Source organism: Astyanax mexicanus, chromosome 19 (genome assembly GCF_023375975.1).
Source record: "Astyanax mexicanus isolate ESR-SI-001 chromosome 19, AstMex3_surface, whole genome shotgun sequence".
Classification (NCBI taxonomy): Eukaryota; Metazoa; Chordata; class Actinopteri; order Characiformes; family Acestrorhamphidae; genus Astyanax; species Astyanax mexicanus.
The window spans coordinates 7,502,654-7,523,097 of NC_064426.1; the positions used below are offsets into that span (position 1 = coordinate 7,502,654).

Sequence of the window (20,444 nt, forward strand, 5' to 3'; positions counted from 1 at the left end):
TCTCAGAAAGCTGCAGGAGAGTGGAGGGGGGCTATTCAACAAAGGTAAGAACTTTTTATCTTGTTTTTCTACAGCAAATGTCCATTTTACACCAGAGTTCTCCTTTAAGTGCTTACTACAAGGCCTCCATAACTGAACCGGACAAGTAACGTTTATCATTGAATGATTAAAAGAACCTGGATTTGTTGTTAATGATGGCATGTGTCTCAGTCTAGGTTTCTTGTTCATAATACCACTACAAACAATGGTGATGGTGGCTGGCTGATGGATCATCTAGATGGCAACATTTTGGCGAAAATGTCCATCTTGCTTATCTTGCTCTTTCCATAGATGCATTCTGTCAGCTAGGTTCAAGGAGAGTTTTTTTATAGGGAAGTGGGGAAGCACTTATATTCCCCTTTTGTGGCATAAAATCATTTATCATCTGCTGGAGACATAACTGCTTGTGTAATATTTTTGGTTGATACATCCCTTAGTTCCATTGAAGTTGGAATGTTGTGTAAAACATAAATAAAAACAGAATATGATTATAATCCTTTAAAACCTGTATTCAATTGAATACACTTTAAAAAAGATAGTAAATGTTCAAATGGCTAAACATTAAATATTTAAGCTTACTTAGATTATTATAATTATATATTTTATATCATTATAAGCTTACTTGCAGCAATATCTCCAGATGTTCACCTGTGGAATATTCGAAACAGGTGTTTTTCCCAGTCTTTCGTTGCCCCTGTCCCTACTTCTTTGGAACATGTTGTATGGTGTCACATTAATGTCGGAGGTGTAAAAATACCAGGTAAAAAAAATTAACTTGCGTGTTTTAATTTACTTATACTTTTACAAGCTCAAATATGAAAGTTGTGAGCAAAAAATTTAATTGTGTGCATGCTGAACAAAATATCGCTCTCAAGCTTCAGTTTTCTCCCTTTCTGGCTTTTTGCTCAAGTGAAAGTTTTTGCGCTTCAGTGTAGGAAGGGGTGGTTTTGACAGTTTAGGGGCGGGGTCAGGGTCACCTTCCTCAGCGAATGCTATTGGCTGATATCTCCAGGGTTTGTGTCACATCAAATTCAAAGTGAGTGAATATTTGCGGGAAAAAAAATAAAGTTTATTCATTTTAACAATAAAAAATTTGCAAATCATTGTTTAAAACACATTTTAAAAGCACTTCCTACCCAACATTAAAGTAAGTAAATTACATTAACAACAAATAAACATTTCTTTGGATGGGAAGAAATAAAGTTCATTCATTTTTACTCAATATTCTTTCGGGGTTTAAAATGTATAGGCATGTTCTGATCGTATTCAAACATTAAGTGGATGATCTAGAATGTTTAGGTTCTCTGTGAATGAATCTTTTCCTTTCCACAGACATTCAAGGATCTTATCCCACCCGATCATCTCTGTGCACCACAGAGACGATCTGGATCTGAGAATCTGAGATTGTTCACTTTTCTCCCCTTTGGCCAGACTCACACTTTCTTTACAGATGAAAAATGCATCCAGACCGATGAAGAGAGCGTTCAGACCAATAAATCCAGCTCTGGCTGCTTTTGAAAGAGCCAGAGGAGTTCCCTTTGCCAGCTGCCCGATGTCCGGCAGATCTGCAGCCAGTTTAGGGATGCTGTTACCTGCGCTAGCCTCATGAAGCCCTAAATTGACTGCTGTACTAATCACTTCCTCACTCCTAAGAGTCTTCACAGCTGAGGCTCCATCCACAAGGGTGTCAATACATCTGCCTACATTTCTAACGTTGTTTATGAGTTTCCCGGTTTGAAATGCCGTAGCTATCTTATCATTTTCTAGTACTGGACCTTTACAGCTGGCTGCTTGCTCTATGCAGCCCAGAATCTTCTGAACATCCTCCATGAATGTCTCAAAGATTCTGTTGGCATTTCTCTCGTGATGTTGGTTGACTTTCATTTCAGTGATGCCTGTGACTAAGCTGTTGACTCCACTGGTGACCCCCAACCCAACCCCGGTCATGGAGAGGGCCAGAGATGCTCCTGCAGTGACAGGAGCCAGACCAAAACCAACAATGGATAAGACACCTCCAGCAGCGCCCACTGAACTGCCCGCCACAGTGGAGATGCTGGACCCCATCTTCATCTTGTCCAGCTCACCTGCAGACTCCTCTATACCTGACAGGAACTCCAACATCCGAGGACGACATTCACTATAGGTCTCAATGAAACGCTGAGCATTTTCTTTAAATAAGAAGGACAGCTGAAAAGACTTGTCCCTCCTGAAAGAAAGGGATTCAATTAAACAGTGTAAAAACAATTCAAAACACTTCACACATACTAATATTTAAAAGACAGTTAGCGTTTATAAAATAATGAAATGATCTCACCTAATTTTGCTCAAGTGGTCAATCATGCTTATCATAGATCCACTCAGAGTGAAACTGAACTTCCATGAAATGTTGCTTTTTGTCCATGTGTAAGAAAACAAACAAAAAAAACTTACTTTTACTGGAAATCCAAATAAATCTATTTTGCATTCTCCTCCTATTGTACAAAATTCATTCATCCCCCTTCTGTGCCAAGTATGGAATGATTCAATTTAAACTCTTTTATTGAGTGTATTGGACTAAAGACAGACTTAATAAAATGTCCCCAGAATAATGGTAAAATACTTCTCTCTGTACTCAAAGCTTGGAATATACTCCTTAGTCAAAATTACACTAAGTATTGATACAGGACTGTGTGCTATGTGCTAAGCTCTTTGTGTTGTGTGTTCGAGCACCTATATAATTGTTTTTTGTTCTCCCCCCCTACGTATTTATTATTTAAATTATATAAAGATTAAAATCTTATGTCTAAGTATATATATATATATATATATATATATATATATATATATATATATATATATATATATATATAAAAGATCTAAACCTGATGTACTGAGATGGTGATTTGAGGTGATTGGGATGAGTTGGAGCTTCACAGTGTGAAGGAAAAACAGCAACTATTGTCCAGCAACTCCTTCAAGATGCTGAGAAAACTATTCCAGGTGACTCTATCTCATGAAGACACTGAGATTAAAATACCAAGAGTGTTCAGATCTGCCGTCAAACATTAATGTGCAACTTAGAAGAATCTACAGTGTAAAACATAGTCTGCGTTCCTGTATAGTTTTAATGTTTTAAATATTAAATTTCATAAAAAGTAAGAAAATGATTAGGTAAGATTATGTAAAATAAATCAGATCACAAGTGGTCACTGGAGACACATGTGTCTTGTCTTATCTTGTGATCTTGTGATTGTGCAAGACGCATGTTAATGCCAAGTTTAAACATGGCCTTAGAATTTTTGGGCTTCATGTATATTGATGGCACTTACTCTTGTATGACTTTAACTTCTAATATGTTCTTGGATCTGCGAAGGAAATGTATAATTTATTCATTAGAATAATTACAATACTCAGAACAGCAATTACAACAAAATAACTTAATGTATTATAAATTAACTGATTACATTGCTCTGAAGATCTGTTCCATGAGGCACGTGCATTTCTCCAGCTCAAAAATGAGGAAATCCATATTGTCGAGGTTAGGCATGAAGAAAGCTCTTGAATCTCTCTTGAAGTGGATGAGGAGTGGAGAGACGAATCTGGCAGAGGAGATCACTGATTGTACAGCTGCAGAGCTCACCCCCTCCAACTGGACATTTTCCTCTTTGAACACATGCAGTGAGGTGACTGCTAAATTTTCCACGGCATCCAGGAAGGGCTGAAGATTCATGAGTCCCTCTTGAGTGTGGTTTAGAACCTCCCCCAGCTCCTCCTCTAGCTTCTGCTTTCTAAAACGGTTTACAATTTTTTCTGCACGCTCTTTGATATCGCTCAGCTTCTTTAACTCCATCTTTCTCCGGTGGATCCATATCTGCTCTCTGTTGCAAAAGTTTATCACTGGTTTGATGTCATCAAAGGTTTCAGAGATGTACTTCTGCAACTGTTCCTGTAGTTTCTCTCTGTGTCAAAAACAGTAAATATCTCAATATATTTCTTAATCTAAACTGAACACCTGGTGTATTTTTACTGAATAATACTGTGTAAATCAGTTCTGAAAGCTTATGCTTTACTTCACTATATATATACGTATTTTACAAACTGAAGGGTATTTATACAATTTGTGGTGACTGAAAACAGGTGAATGTGAGCAGGAACAAGAGAACAGTCCTTAATTGGTGTTGGTGGATGGTGACATCATGAGGTGTTGGAGTCACTGGAGGTAGGGTAAGTTCATGTGCAATTTTACCTTATAAACTAGTCAACTACTAATACATTTTTTGACTGCCAGTGCCTTTCCAGTGTGAACAAGATACACAAGTTCAGTTATATTACAGTGAACACTAGAGATGCAACGTTACAGTGTGGCAACGGTTCGGTTCGTATCGCGGTTATTGGGCCACGGTTTCGGTTCGGTTTCGATATATATCAATATTATCTAGCTCCAACATGCAGTACGTTTTAAAACCCTTTATGGTTCAAATCAACAAGGTGGTCCTACTCACACTTGCAGAGCAAATATTAAACAGAAAAAAGGAACAGATGAATTAAAATCACAACATTTATTATAAACAAAGGAACACTTATTCTTACTATTAATCAGAAACAGGCAAATTTAACACAGCAGACCGCGGCGCTGCTGTTTATAATTGCTGTATTTCTCCTCTCTCCTCTCGCTCGTACTCTTAAGTTCTCTGCCTCTAGTCTAAACTTTGTGTGTGTCCCGGGTGGGATGGGGGTTTTGGGGTGGATACGGAGGAGCAGGGCGGGGAAAGGAGGAAAACACGTGTCCTCACGCACGTGCTCAGCAGCCCCTCCCCCGGCCATGTGGGCGAGTCTGATATCCTAGAGTGCTGCTTTACTGTGGGTCTGTGCATTACTGAGAGCGTTCGTTCGCTCTGTGAGTGCGCGCACTGAAATATCGCGGTTCTTTATCTTTTCGATAAAATACCGAGAACCGTTGCATCCCTAGTGAACACATAAAATGTGTAATATTTCAATAGACTTGCCTGTTACCCTTGCAATCCACCTCTACCAATTAAGGACTGTTTTCTTGTTCCTGCTCACCTTAATGCTGATCATCTTCACCTGGTTTCAGTCAACACTAATTGCATAAATACCCTTCAGGTTGTCAAACATGTTGCAAACTATTGCCAAACTCTTGTTTTAACAGCTGTGTTCATTGCTTGCTTCGACTTTTGCCCTTCTGGTTTCTGCCTCTGCCTCTATTTCTCATGTTAGGGTTCTCATTTTTTCCTCTGTTAACTCTTGAACTTTCTCTTTAGTTTCCTATAAACTGTATTATATCTGCATGCATCTGAGAAGCATCACATAATATTTCTCCAATATACAGATGGCTGCTATGTAGGAAATACATTCAGTTGTAGCTAATCAGTGGAAACTTTAAGTGTGCCCAAGTTCAGGCGAGTGCAACTACACATATAGCCATATAAAACATGCAAAGTTAGTCAAATATAAAGGATAGGTTGAGGTTTTGGTGTGTTTTCAAATCATGGTCAATGATTTGAAAGTGAAACTAAAGTCAGTAGTTTTATCAGTTCTAGTGTTAAAGACAGTGATGTTAAAGCTGGTGAATTCAGAATAAAGCAAATGTTGATCTGAATGCAATCATTGTATCATTTCCTTGTACTGATATAAAAGGTGATGCTAAACTGATCAACCCCTGTGACATTTTTTAAATAAATAGATCTGTTTACTTACCTCTGTTCCATTTTGTCCACAGTAACTGCAGTTAGAATGCTTACACTCCTCTAGATTTTATCAAATGAAGAACATCAACCACTTTACTTTCACTTTCTTTTCTAAAACTTCCTGTCAAGTAAAGTTATATACTTATATAGAGTTTTTAACAACAGGAGTCATCACAAAGAGCTTTGATTGGACCAAACATTTTTTTAAAGCAATTTAAAAATTATAAAAAAAATAAAATTACGCTCATCTGCTGGAAGCTCCTACTGATGTTTTCTATAATTGTATAGTGGCCAGCAATCTCTTCTACACTGAAAAAAATTAAGCGTAAAATTTACTTTAAAAAAGTTTCTCAACTTTCTTCATTTGCTTTTTTTAAGCAAATTTAATGTTAGATAAATGTAAGTAACTTCAGCTCGGTTTCAAGATGTTACATAACTTTTACATAACCTTTACTTAATTTCTGCATGCAATATTACCTAATAACAATGACTTAATGTATACAATATTATTATATATAATTTTAGTTAAAACACACATTCAAATATTTACATAATCTCAAAGATTTATTTTGTAAACAAGTCTCACTGTCTCACTGTCTCAACACACAGATGGCATGTAATACATTCTTTTTAGTATACAATTTATTCACACATTTTGCAGAAAAAAAACCTCCTTAAATTGCATTACTTAAGGGGTTAGAGAATATGCCAGCACCGCCTTAGGGAATCCCCTAACCTGGAGCCCCAGTTTTAGAGCCCATGAAAAAAAAAATCTCTTGGAAAAAAAAAAAAAAGAAACCAGTTAAAAATGATGATTTTCTTTGACTTTACCAAATTAAAAACCTCTGGAATATAATCAAGATGAAGATGGATGATCACAAGCCATCAACCCAAACTGAACTGCTTGAATTTTTGCACCAGGAGTAAAGGCATAAAGTCATCCAAAAGCAGTGTGTAAGACTGGTGGAGGAGAACATGATGCCAAGATGCATGAAAACTGTGATTAAAAAACAGGGTTATTCCACCAAACATTGATTTCTGAACTCTTAAAACTTTATGAATATGAACTTGTTTTCTTTGCATTATTTGAGGTCTAAAAGCTTTGCGTCTTTGTTTTGTTATTTCAGCCATTTCTCATTTTCTGCAAATAATTGCTCTAAATGAGAATATTTTTATTTGGAATTTGGGAGAAATGTTGTCTGTAGTTTATAGAATAAAACAACAATGTTCATTTTACTCAAACATAAACCTATAAATAGCAAAATCAGAGAAACTGATTTAGAAACTGAAGTGGTCTCATGATCCCCAAACCATATCTTAACAATCTTTATCCTTGGGCTCTTCTAATCAGCTGTCAGTACAAAAAGAGTCTGTGGTCTAAAGTGACATCTACTGGATGAAAATACATAGTTTCTCCTTTAGATGCTGTAAATCAGGATAATCTCTAGATGTGGAACACTTTAGAAGAGAACTGCTTGTAGAACTGCTAGAAATGCAAATGAAAACTCCAGTTTTACGGCAAAAGACATTTAAGAACATTTATCAGACTTTAGAGAGATGGCAGACTGTTCTTATACTGTATCAAGCAAAAACAAAACCGTTAGAAAAGTCTTTGTCAACTTAAATATATAAAAATATATTTTAAAACATTCGGTAAGTACGGTTTTTTTTACAGTGCTGGGATAGCCAAACATTTGCACACTACTGTAATTTTTACACTGATAAAATGATAAGTGTACTTTGACATTTTTTTCACATCTCCACATATATTGGATGTGCAATTCAGTTTGTTCATTGATTACAATTAGTGTTCAATTTTCTACATTTGTTATCTTTGCTTATTTTAATAGGCTTCAGTCAGATAAGCAGTTATTCTATTAACTCTAATTGCTTCATCATATATTTGAACCCATTCCTGATTCTTTTAAAGCACATCATACACTTTCTTATTGCTAAGCGGATTCCAGTAGCATTAAGAGGTTGGTCTAGAGTGTCCAGGTTCTCTGTGAAAGCATCCTTCCCTTTAGAGAGACAATCATAGATCTCATCCCATGCGTCTATCTCTGTGCGCCACAGAGACGATCTGGATCTGAGAATCTGAGATTGTTCACTTTTCTCCCCTTTGGCCAGACTCACACTTTCTTTACAGATGAAAAATACATCCAGACCGATGAAGAGAGCGTTCAGACCAATAAATCCAGCTCTGGCTGCTTTTGAAAGAGCCAGCGGAGTGCCCTTAGCCAGCTGCCCGATGTCCGGCAGGTCTGAAGCAAGTTTAGGGATGTTGCGACCTGCGTTAGCCTCTTGAAGCCCCAATCTGACTGCCTTCCTAACCACTTCCTCACTCCTGAGAGCCTTCACAGCTAAAGCTCCATCCACAATGGCGTCAATGCTTTTTCCTACCGCTCCAGAGCTGGCTATCACTTTCCCAGCTTCATGGGCCACGTCGGGCTCATCCAGGTTCAATACAGGACACTGACTGCTTACGTTGTCTAGACAGTCTAGAATCTTCTGCACATCCTTCATGAATTTCTGGAAGATGCTGTTGGCATTTCCTCTGTGATGTTTGTTGACTAAAGATTCAGTGATGCCTGTGACCATGCTGTTGACTCCACTGGTGACCCCCAACCCAAGCCCAGTGAGTGTGAGGGCCAGTGATGCTCCTGCAGTGACAGGAGCTAGAGCCAAGCCCACAATGGACACAACACCTCCAACAACGCCCACTGAACTTCCCGCCACAGTGGAGATGCTGGACCCCATCTTCATCCTGTCCAGCTTGACTGCAGTCTCTTCTAGATCAGAGAGGAACTGGAACATCCGAGGACGACATTCACTGAATGTCTCAATGAAGTGTTCAGCATTTTCTTTAAATAAGAAGGACAGTCGGAATGGCTTGTCCATTCTGAAAGAAAATTGTTTAGTTGATTATAATAAAAGCTAATAATTAATCTAAATCAATATTTTACAAATACTTAATGTTAAAATGGTTAAAGCTTATACTAAGATGAAATGCTCTCACCTAATTTTGCTCAAGTCGTCAATCATGCGTATCATAGATCCATCCACTCATAGTGAAACTGAACTTCCATGAATGGTTCCTGTTTTGTAAGAAATGTAAGAAAAGCAAGAAATCAGAAAGCATGAAAAAGGAAAACACAGTTACATTCAGAGAGAACTCCTTCATTCGTCTAAGACATTTAGAGGAAAAAAAAAGTTTAAAATTATATGAAAGTTTTATGAAATTGTAATGTGTCACAAGCTGAAGGATGAGACAGTAATAGACAATAAACAGCAGGAATGCAAAATACACAAAAGACTAAACTGGAAAACTAAATTAATAACTAAGACCAGACAAAAAGTCTCTACACAAATCACTGAAACAAAGTGGCTTAAATACACGAGAAGGAAGGGAAGAGAAGAGGAACACCTGGGACCAGTAAACGAGGGGGCGGGGTTACAATAACAAAACAAGGCCATGTGCTTAAAAAAGCACATGGCTGGGAGCACAGGACAGGACAACAGAGGGCAGAAGCACATAGAACCAAAAGAGGAAAAAACACAAAACAGACACAGGGTTAGGTGTGTCATAATGTTTACATAGAAAAAGTGAAAAACTCATTTTTTGGGGGGAGTTTAAATATTCTCTAGAGCAAAAAAAAAACTGTATTTATTGTGGCATAGTAGAATAATAAATGACATACTGACAACTTTCTTACTATATTTGAAAAGATACAGAATATAGAGGTTCCACTTTAAAATAAGACTACCTTTATAAAGGGTTTATAAATATAAGATTTACAATTATTTTATTAAAGGTTACTAATTTGGTTGTAAATGCCTTAAAATTAATTAATAATCATTCATAACACAGAATGAATACGTAGAAAGGGCAACAATGACCTGTTGTTTGCCAAATAGTGAACCCACAGCCATCTATATTGTTGCCCTTTCTATGTATGTGTTATAACTGATTATTAATGATTTTTAGTATTATTAGTAATTATTAATAAACGAATTATAAAACATTTATAAACCCTTTATAAAGGTAGTCTTATTTTAAAGTGGTATCAATATAGAAGAATAAAGAATTTTACATGTAGCACCCAAGAACATGTCTAAACATCTAAAACCCTTTCACACATTGGTTAAAGTTAATGTTCATAAGGTCAACATCACACTAAGAAAAGTAAGTACAGATTTGTACTTAAAAGAGTACAAAGCTTGTCGCTGGGGCTGTACCTTATATTAAGGTACAAAAAAGTACCTTTCAGTGAAAGTCCTTTTTTGTACCCATGGTTTTTGTGCCAGTAAAGATGATAAAGATTATAAACATTATCGTCTATAACTAAATATGGCTCAAAAACTTGATGATCCAAAATTTGTCTGGCTTTTAAATAAAAAATGTGCAATTAAAATATACATGGTTTATTAGTACAGTGATACAGAATACTGAATGTACCCTTTGGCTGGTTAAATGGTACAGATCTGTACTTATTGCTGTTAGAAATTACTTTGTACTTCAGAGGGAACAAATCTGACCCTGTGAAGATCAATATTGTACCTTTGAGGGTACAATTATGAAGAGTGTACCTTTGAGTACAAAAAAGTGCTCATATTGTACATCTGTTTTTTAGAGTGATTAGGAGATCCCTGATTAACTATAGTGTGCTTGATAGGGTTGCTAAAAAGGAAGCTGCTGATCTCCAAAAATATAACAGCTATCTGCTGCTTGCTATAGATTAAGTATGATAAATCTTTTTGTTTTAAGAAAAATTAGGTTTGAAGAAATTAAAACACTGCATTCCAGCTTGAAAACCTGTGAGACACGGTGGTGGTAGTGTCATGGTTAAGGTTTGGCCTTGTTCTGCTACATCTGGGTCAGAGAGCTTGCCATCATTGTGGATTGTGTGAATAATTAATTCAGAATTGTACCAGCACATTCTAAAGGAAACTGTCAGAGCATCTGTCTATGAGCACCAGGGTTCACAAATGTCACCAACGTGCAACAAACAACCACTCCAAATACTTAACCCTTGTGTGGTGCACTGTAAAAAGTGAAGCATGGAGCTGTTCATTCAAGCTAATAAATATGATTGAACACATAGTACAATTATTGACTTTATTGTGAAACTCAACCTTTTTGAATTTTGATGTGTCAATTTTGATTCAGACTAAATTAATTACAATTCTGAAGGAAATAAACCAAATGTTTTGGTTCCACTGAAATCATACTCGAAGAAAAGAGATAAGGATGTAATATTTTTAATTTGAATCAAACATGAATTGCGCATGCGCACTGTGGAGCACGGGAGAAGTTGTAGAGAAGTGCTTCAGAGCACTGAGGGAGAGAGGGAGAAAGTGCCTGAACGCGCTCGCGAGAGAGAGAATGAGAGAGGGAGAAAGTGCCTGAACGTGCTCGCGAGATAGCAACGCATGCTTATGGTATTGTGGCGTCGGGACTGGAGGGGGGGCGCAAGGAATTATGGGAGCTCACCCTGTTGGGGGAAGTGGGTGTTTTTCTGCGTGTTTATGTTACTGTTTATCCCAGAGTTTCATGTCATGTTTTATTATCACTGTTCTAGTATTATTCATGTAGTTATCAGTTATGTGGTTGTTTTGTGCCTCACCCTTTGTGTGTTTTCTGTGTGTGGGAGTGGGGTTAGCTGCGTTGGAGCTGTAGTTAGTTTTACTTTCAAAAGTGGAATCCCACGTAAATCCAGCTCTTAGTGTTCTCCTCAGAGCAAAATAAAAAGAGCAAGAGAGCACTGAAACGAATCTCGCTGGTAATCCGTCCTCTTCCATGCCACAGTAACTTCTGGAACTTCTGAATATGCTGCCATGTTTTTTTTTTAAGTTCGGTTCAATTTAAATGTATTAGTTTGGTTCCGAAACTGAAATGTAAAGAATTTAACTTGGATCAAGGTGAATAATTAATATTGGGTCGAATGAAGTAATAGGGTTTATGTCAAAATAAAATAATAAGGTTGTAACAATTGACTTTATTTAGATTGAGTGAAGTCAAATAGTTTAGATGCAACAAATGGACATCAATTTTTTTAATTTGAGCAGGGCTACACTTTTTACAGTGTGTTCATATTTTTGTTACTCATTTACTTTGTTACTTGTATTTAATTCAGCAAAATTAAGCAATTCTACATTAAAATGCTTTACACATGCTCGCTTCACCTAAATTGCAAGCAATGTAAACAGCTTACATGGTTAATATTTGCCCTTTACCTTTCTTATGTTACATTTCTTTCAAAAAGTGCTACTCTTTTTTTATTAGTTTTTTTAATAAAATGTAAAAGAAAATGAATTAAACTCAAGATATGAGTAGAAAATTTGTTCAGTTTCAAATTTACAAATGAAGCAATGTTTATTAGCCCTTGGCCAAACATACTGTATGTAATTTAAATGTGTAGGGGGGGGAGGGGGTGTACAGTGTGTGTTTATCGAAAATGTGTTTTGATATATGTTTTTCACAAAAAATGAGCCTTTGAGTTAGAAAAAATATATATTTTAGTATCATTTGATGAAAAACGAAAACAGGTCCCACAGACCCGAACACCACACAAGGGTTAAATACTTAAAAATGCCATTAAAAATTATACTTACTTCTGTATGCCTCTAATTCTCAATGTATTTTTGGATCTGTGAAAAAGAGAAAGTATAGGTATATATTTAAAATAATAATATTGAACAGTATAATATAATAACTACATGTATTATAACTGATTAGGTTACATTCTCTCGCAGATCTGTTGGGTAAGAAGGATGTATTTCTCCAGCTGGAAGATCAGGACCTCCACATTGTCGAGGTTGGGCATGAAGAAAGCTCTTGAATCTCTCTTGAAGTGGATGAGGAGTGGAGACACGAATCTGGCAGTGAAGATCACTGATCGTACAGCTGAAGAGCTCACCCCCTCCAACTGAACACTTTCCTCCTTAAACACATGCAGTGAGGTGACTGCTAGCCTTTCTACTGCATCCAGGAAGGGCTGGAGAATCTTCAGTCCCTCCAGAGTGTTGTTCAGAACCTCCCTCAGCTCCTCCTCCAGCTTCTGCTTTTTTAAATGGCCTAAGAATTTCTCTGCATGCCTTTTGATGTCTCTCATCATCTTTATCTCTGTCTTCCTCCAGAGGATCCATTCTTCTTCTATGTCACAGAAGTTTATCACTGTTTTGATGTCTTCAAAGGTTCCAGAGATGTACTCATGCAGTCGTTCCTGTAGTTGTTCTCTGTGCCAAAAATAGTCATATATCGTAAAATGTTTTGACTGTTTTAAAATGTTTTGACTGACTTAATCTTTACTTCATGCCTTACCAAGTTTACCAAATAAATAATAAAGAATAATGCTAATAGTCTGGATGTACGTAGGTGTTCAGTGACTAAGGCTGCATTCACATTACCAGGCTAAAGTGACTCAAATCAGAATTTTTGCTCAATGTGACTCAGATTTGTTTTTTATGGCTGTGTGAACGCACCAAATCAGTTTTTTTTTTTTCAAATCAGATTTGAGTCCCTTTTATACTGTATGTGGTCTCAAATTGGACACGTATCTGATCCATGGACATGCGACATGAATGTGAACGGTCAAATCTGAATTCAAGAGTCTTGTTTTGCTTTTACGCATGCGCTACATGCTTCTCTTGGTGCAGCTGTGCAGCTCTAGCTGCAAAAACAGCAAAAGCAAACCGCCTGGCCTTTTTTCATCTCCTGGACCTGAGCATGAACTTCAGACCAGCTGTTTACTCTCCACTCCAGCAAAAGATGGATTTGGATTTAAGCAAAATGACTTGTAATGTGAACAAAGCCTTAGAGACTTATATAAGTCTTAAAATCATTAAAGAATATCTTAAAATATATGTATTTGCCCAGAATAACCAGTATGACCATGCTGGTCAACCAGCATGAATATGTAACCAAGCTGGTGAAGCAACATGCTGAAATACTCACCTGGTCTGAACGTCCATTTCTTTTTCTCTGAATGTAAAATGACTGAAGAAATTCTCTAAACTGACAAAAAACACAAAGAGTTACAAATTAGTTACAGCTAGTATATAAAACATTAAATAAACAATTATGGTCCCAAGGCTCTCAAGATTTGTACAAATATAACTGTGGACATATAAAATTTTGCATTAATTATGTTTAATTAAGCATAGAGTTTGGTATGTATGAAGTAAAGAACATGATATAATTGGCATGAGGTCTCCCTCTACTGGAGAGACTCCATTTGCACAATCCCAGCTGTGATTCGCTCATTCAAGTCATGCCATTCAGTAATTACAGTACACGTGGCCAGGCTGTGTCAATCAAATGACACCAACATCGGAATACAAAGTCCAAATAGACGTACACTTATTACAAGTATTATTATTATAAAATCAAACAAAATAAAAAATCATGGCCAGTTCAAGCTGGTCTGAGTGGTTAAGCTTGGCTCTTGACCATTATAAGATACATAAGAGTTTGATTGTATAGCTGGTCTACCAACATGGCCTACATGACCCAGCTAGACTGTTTGCATGGTTATGATGGTAATTCTGGTCAACTAGCCAACTTTGGTCAGATTTGCTTTGTTGACCAGCATTGCTAGTCTGACCACTCTTGTCCACCAATAACTTGACCAAACTGACAGGCCAGCTGGTCCATCAAACTCAATTGAGACCTCCATTGTAATGCTGGTCAAGGGTTTAGCTAGTTAATCAGCTGGTTTACCACCATCAGGTACAGCTTTTTAATCACATTCACCATTAAAGACCAGCTTAGACCATCATTTCAAACCAACTGAAACCAGACAAATATGTGTATCCACATCTTAATAGACAGTAACATTCAAAGCATTATATAAACAACTGAATGCTGGTAAAATGAAGTAGTTCTATTTTGTGAGAGAGCTTTTTAAGAGTTCCTCCTCTTAACCCAAAACTTATCACTATGCTATCTATGCCCTTTGTGCCAACATGCCCCATTCTCCTCTACTTAAAGGGGAAAAAAATCAGTGCACCTACTTCTGTCTCATTTTGTCCAGTTTAACTGCTGTTAAACAGTAGGTCCACCTCTCTGAACTTTTTCCACAGTTAAGGGTGTTGATCCTTCCCGTTGTTAAACTCTCAGTATCAGTATCAGTTTCACTTTCCTTTCTGTTTCAGTCCAGCCCTCAGCTACAGCAGTCCACCAATCACTGGCTCCACCTGGAATCTGCCCCTTTATTACTCAGAGCTGCTTTTCATGCCATTGGATATGGACAGAATGCTGGCTGTGAGGAATGGAGGGGGGCCTGAACCCCTCAAAATTGGTAAAAAACAGTAGTTTTGGGGGTTAAAAGATGTATACCATTGTGCTCAAAAGGTTACATACCCCGGCATCATTTTTGCTTTCTTGGCCTTTTTTTTTTAGAGAACATGAATGATAACACAAAAACTTTTTTCCACTCATGGTACATTTGGAGAGGTGTCAACCAGGTATATGATGAAAGGAACACTATTCCTACTGTAAAGCACTGAGGTGGATGGCTGTTGTTTGGGGGATCTGTGAGCAACAATGGCACAGGAAACTTGGTCAAAGTTGAAGGAAAGATGAATGCAGCACCAAGAGCATTAGTGAGGTTAGGATCTTGCCTTATCCTCTAATGAGTGTTTGCATCTGGTTTATCTACAGACAACAAAACTGAGAGACCACATATTTACTTATTTCATTGGTAATCTGAGCAGGAGCAAGTTTTAAGTTTAGGAGATATTTTTGAAGCTATCAAATCCACCTGCATAGGAAATAGCAAAATTGGAAAAGTGCATTTCTTAAAGTAATCAAAGATTAATTGACAGCTAATTTTTTTCTGATCAATGTCCAATCAAAATCCCGACCAATGTCCAAACCAAAGTTTGTGGTATACATTTGGTCTGGTTAGTTTTAGATTCATTTTGCTACAACCTATTTGGTTGTATCTTATATTCACCTACATGGGTTATGTGTGCTTACACTTGTTACTCATTGATTTGAATAATGTTGTGAGCTTTGTAATTTGCTTTCTGGTGTTGTACTAGATCAGGGGTCTGCAATTATTTAGGGGCAGATATTTTCCAAGCCATTACGTGGCAGCCACAAAACAAATCTGTTTTGGAAAATGTAGTGCAAAAGGGATGGAGTGCTAGTACAGACTAGTAGCTCTCCAGCCCAGAGGGTTGTTGAACCCAATTGCAGAACAGTTGATCTCAAAGCAGGTAAACCCAAGAAGAAATTAAAAAAATAAATAAATAAACACACCGTTCCTCACGGAGGATCAATCCCATGATGTCAGGATCACGGTCCAATACTCTACCGCTGCCCCGGCTAGTTAATTGGGGCACAGAGGGGAAAAAATGCCCAAGAACTGGCGGTAAACCGATAACTGGTTGAAACTAAAGTCATGCAGAGCGCGACAGAGAGACAGGGGAGGAATGTAAACAAAAACTCGCAAGAGAAGCATTTAATTTTTTTCATTATCATTCATTATAGTTCAAACATCCTCACAAGCCAGATGTTTCATGCCTATTGCTGACCCCTGTACTAGATTCTGCCTCCCTGCCACAAACTGACCACAAATCAGTTTGCAAGTAGACATCACACAGCAGAATGAATGTAACACGTTCCCCTCTGATTCCTTTTATTTCTGTGTTTATAAACAAGTGTTTATCTACAGTTACAGTAGAGCAAGGAATCACCTGCTTAATCTTTTGCACCCATACTGCTTTATGATGCAAACAAACCACACAGTGGGACTTGAACCCAAGACCTGACAGGTGAACGTGCTAACTACCAAGTGACTGAGCTACCCAAGTGTGAGAAGTGATGCATGGTTAAATACAATTTTTTTTTTGTTGTATGACATCTGGCAGAAATCTTGTAGTGCTCCTTTTAGCTAACCGTACAGTAAATACTACCCAAACAACAACTATGAATCTTAAAATAATACAGTATGTCACAGGTATTGTGTTCTTAGTAGCAATTTTAATCATCCTCAACATCAAATGATTACATGGTCAGTTACATGGTCAGTTACATGATTACATGGTGCACAAAATCTAAATATAAATCACTTGATTAAATTAGATTTGAAATCTAAGCAAAATATCAATTATGGTTAATATTTTTATAGTTAATGATGTGGAATCAGTGTCTCTGCAGGGAGTGATCTATTGGCATGTAGTAGTTTATTACAAATAGTGGAGACAAAAACCGAGACAGTGAAATAGAAGGGAATTAAGTGAAAGTGACAATCAGATTTAAGTATAACGATATATATAATAATTCATATTAATAATATGAATAACCCAAAAAACAACACAATCAGACTATACAAGATTGCAAATACACATACAATGTACATCAGACAGTTACAGTAAAATGCCAAAAGTCATGGGATAGCAGTATGCAAATTGATCATAAAGTGTTACATCAGGGAACAAACTGGGAATGCCCACATCTCTACAAGTTGTGCGGTGTTATCTTAAGTGGGGTTGGACACTTGGCCAGCATGCTCATGGCACAGCGATGTGAATTATCGAAGTAGGAGTAAGACTTGATAGTGGGTGCCAGGTGGACAGGACATTTCATTAAAGAAGTTGTGCGCCCATTCTTTAGCTTTTATGGGACATGACATTAGTTCCTATACCATGACATTTAGCATTGCAGTGTATTTTAATCGACTTAAGCAAGTTTAGCAATCATTCCATTAATGCTTACTGACTGTAAACAACTGATACTTTTATTAAAAATCTCATTCCATAGTTTTTTCATCCATTTTAAATGTCTAGTTGTGGTCTCTAGTCTGAATAAATGACATGTGAGCTGTTTTTTGTTGGGGTAAAATGATAGGATTTTGGCTCGTGCTATTGGCTAACAGCACTCAGGCAATGAGTGCAGTGAGACGGACGGAACGTTTTCAAATAAAGACATTTCTACACTTATAACAGTCTTTGCAATGTCATATGTTTCTTTACAACATGTGTAAGTGCAGTTCAGCCACTGACCTAGTCTTAGAGTCTCTGAAAAACGCAAAATTCGCCGGAGATCCTATGTAAACCCAGTTAAACCCAGTTGGTGTTCCAGGAGTTGGTTGAGCCAAAAGATATTTTTACTTTTAATTAGTGTTAACAGAACTGTTTTATACATACACCCACCTATCTCAATTGTACTTCGCTGGTGGTGTTCCATATACAAATTCTAACTATTTGTTCCTTAGCTCTCGCAAATCATATAACACTAATGTGTTATTTGCACAAATTATACAAGCAGGAACTGACATGCTGTTCCTAGCACTGTTAGTTCCTATCTGACCAGACAGTGTTGCTGTATGCCATTAGCTCTGTCTGTGGGTGGTCACGGGCCACGGTGGGCGAGGCCATCAATACTAATTCATGGGTTGACATAGACACGGTGCTTTTCCTGAATTTCCTACAGACAATGGCAGTTGAGGAAGAGTTTCATGTGCAGCCTGCATATACAACTCAGAGAGACCTATTGTTTTTCACAAAGAACAAGAAAAATTAGATTTTAGCAAAAGACACCTTTAAACATCAACCACTTTTGCTTTGTTGACCGACTTCAAACATTGTTCAGTGGTTGGTCTAGTATGCACAGGTTCTCTCTGAATGTGTCTTTGCCTTTACACAGACAGCCATACATCCTATCCCAATTGTTTATCTCTGTGCGCCAAAGAGATGATCTAGATCGGATGAGCTGAGACATTCTGCATTGTTCCCCTTTGGCCAAACTCTTACTTTCACTGCAGATGGAATATATATCCAAACCAATAAAGAGGACATTTAGACCAACAAACCCAGCTCTGGCTGTTTTTGAAAGAGCCAGAGGAGTGCCCTTAGCCAGCTTCTTAATATCCGGCAGATTTGCAGCAAGTTTAGGGATCTTGCGACCTGCGTTAGCCTCCTGAAGCCCAACACTGACTGCCTTCCTAGCAACTTCCTCACTCCTGAGAACCTTCACAGCAGAAGAATTAGCCCTGAGGGATCTGATATTGTTGACTACTGTTATAGGTTTGAAGGCTACATTCCCTGCTGTAAATGCCACATTAGGTCCTTTCAATTTTAGTACAGGACACTGACAGCTTGCATTGTCTAGACAGTCAAGAATCTTCTGCATGTCCTTCATTAATTTCTGTACGATATCGTTGGCATTTCCCTCATGATGTTTGTTGACTGCTATTTCAGTAACGCCCGAGACTATGCCGTTGACTCCGCTGGTGACCCCCAACCCAAGCCCGGTCATTGTGAGACCCAGGGATAATCCTGCAGTAAAAGGAGCAAGGCCAAGTCCAATTATAGACATGACACCTCCAGCAATGCCCACTGAACTTCCTGCCACACTGGAGATGCTGGACCCCTTCGTCATCCTGTCCAGCTTGACTGCAGTCTCTTCTAGATCAGAGAGGAACTGGAACATCCGAGGACGACATTCACTGCACGTCTCAATGAAGTGTTCAGCATTTTCTTTAAATAAGAAGGACAGCCGGAACGATTCGTCCATTCTGAAAGACAGGGGATAAGTTAATCAGTATCAAGTAAAGCCATTCAGCAGAATCAACATTTCCTCAATAGACAGCATTTATTCAGTTATTATTTTCAACTGTTCAATTACCAAGCATTGCTGAAAGCAACTTTAGTTTAGACAGATACTGAGCTAATAATTCAGCCAATTAAAACCCTGATATCTAAAACAATATAAATACCATAAAAAAACATGTTGTTTTAAGGCTTAAGCTGAGTTGAGTGAGTTGAGTTACCCTTCTGTGGATACTGACAGAGAACACAAAACCTACTTTACATAACAACACATTTTCCTTAAACTTGCAATGACTGACAGTGATGTGCTACTCTCGTGTTACTGATACATGACTTATAATGTATTCTCACCTCATTTTGCTCAAGTGGTCAATCATGATTGTCTTAGATCCCCTCGACTTAAAACGGACCTTCCAGGAAGTTTTGCTGTTTTTACACATGCACAAAAAGAAAAGCAAGCACAACATACACAATTTATTATTATTAAAAGTCCTTCTTGCATCTTTTAAAAGTGAATTTCAATATTTTTTAGTATTCAGCACTGTTTTTGTTTGTGTAAAATCCTCAGATTGAGCCCGCCAGATATCAAGAAGGCACCTGACTGTATAAGTGGGTCTATCGCCTATAATGGTCTGTGGTGCAGATTGGGTTGAAGCACTGGTGGAGAACAGCAATTGCGTTGCAACTTAAAAAAAAAAGTTCCAGTTCATAAATGTAAGTTCTCATAGGTTTTCACTTTCAGTGTACAGTTAGGCCCATAAAAGGACTTTTAAAAAGTTTCAGAAAAATGTTTTTTTGCGCTGTTCAAATCTTTATGGGCCTGTATAACTGTATGCTGTATTCTCATGTATTTTGTATAGTGTTTTTATAGCGCCATAGGATGTTGAGGAGACGCACACAGACCCGCGCTTTCCTGCCCTGAGATTTTTTATACTAATCAAATTAAGTTCGAATTCAGAAATCTTCACAACTAAAACTAAAGTCCTCATATGTGGACATAATTTTTCTTTGAAACTACATCGTATGGGGGGCGCCAAGTGGTCCAGAAGTCTAATGCACTGCCACTATGAACGGGAGGTCGCAGGTTCGAATCCTGTTCATGTAGCTCTGCCATCAGCTGCCAGCACCCAGAGGGAGCAAAATTGGAGCTAAATTGCT

The 20,444-nt window shown here is 37.6% G+C and overlaps 2 protein-coding genes across 3 annotated transcripts; both read right to left on the reverse strand.

The window, feature by feature from the left end:
- Positions 1-718: 718 nt before the first annotated feature.
- LOC111193009 (apolipoprotein L3) lies at positions 719-5,808 on the reverse strand. 2 transcript variants are annotated; one of them, XM_022671618.2, is made up of 5 exons: positions 5,737-5,808; positions 3,483-3,977; positions 3,348-3,383; positions 2,354-2,428; positions 719-2,245 (listed from the first exon to the last, which is right to left on the reverse strand). In XM_022671618.2, exons 1-5 carry the CDS (start codon positions 5,745-5,747, stop codon positions 1,306-1,308), a joined length of 1,557 nt encoding a protein of 518 aa, XP_022527339.2. In that variant the 5' UTR covers positions 5,748-5,808; the 3' UTR covers positions 719-1,305. The 2 variants fall into 2 exon arrangements, with proteins under 2 accessions (XP_022527339.2, XP_022527346.2); XM_022671625.2 differs by lacking the exon at positions 5,737-5,808 and adding an exon at positions 4,609-4,812.
- Positions 5,809-6,313: 505 nt separating this feature from the next.
- On the reverse strand, positions 6,314-14,845 carry LOC111193010 (uncharacterized). The gene is made up of 6 exons (XM_049468264.1): positions 14,742-14,845; positions 13,684-13,743; positions 12,471-12,965; positions 12,342-12,377; positions 8,768-8,824; positions 6,314-8,628 (listed from the first exon to the last, which is right to left on the reverse strand). Exons 1-6 carry the CDS (start codon positions 14,750-14,752, stop codon positions 7,596-7,598), a joined length of 1,692 nt encoding a protein of 563 aa, XP_049324221.1. The 5' UTR covers positions 14,753-14,845; the 3' UTR covers positions 6,314-7,595.
- Positions 14,846-20,444: the final 5,599 nt, after the last annotated feature.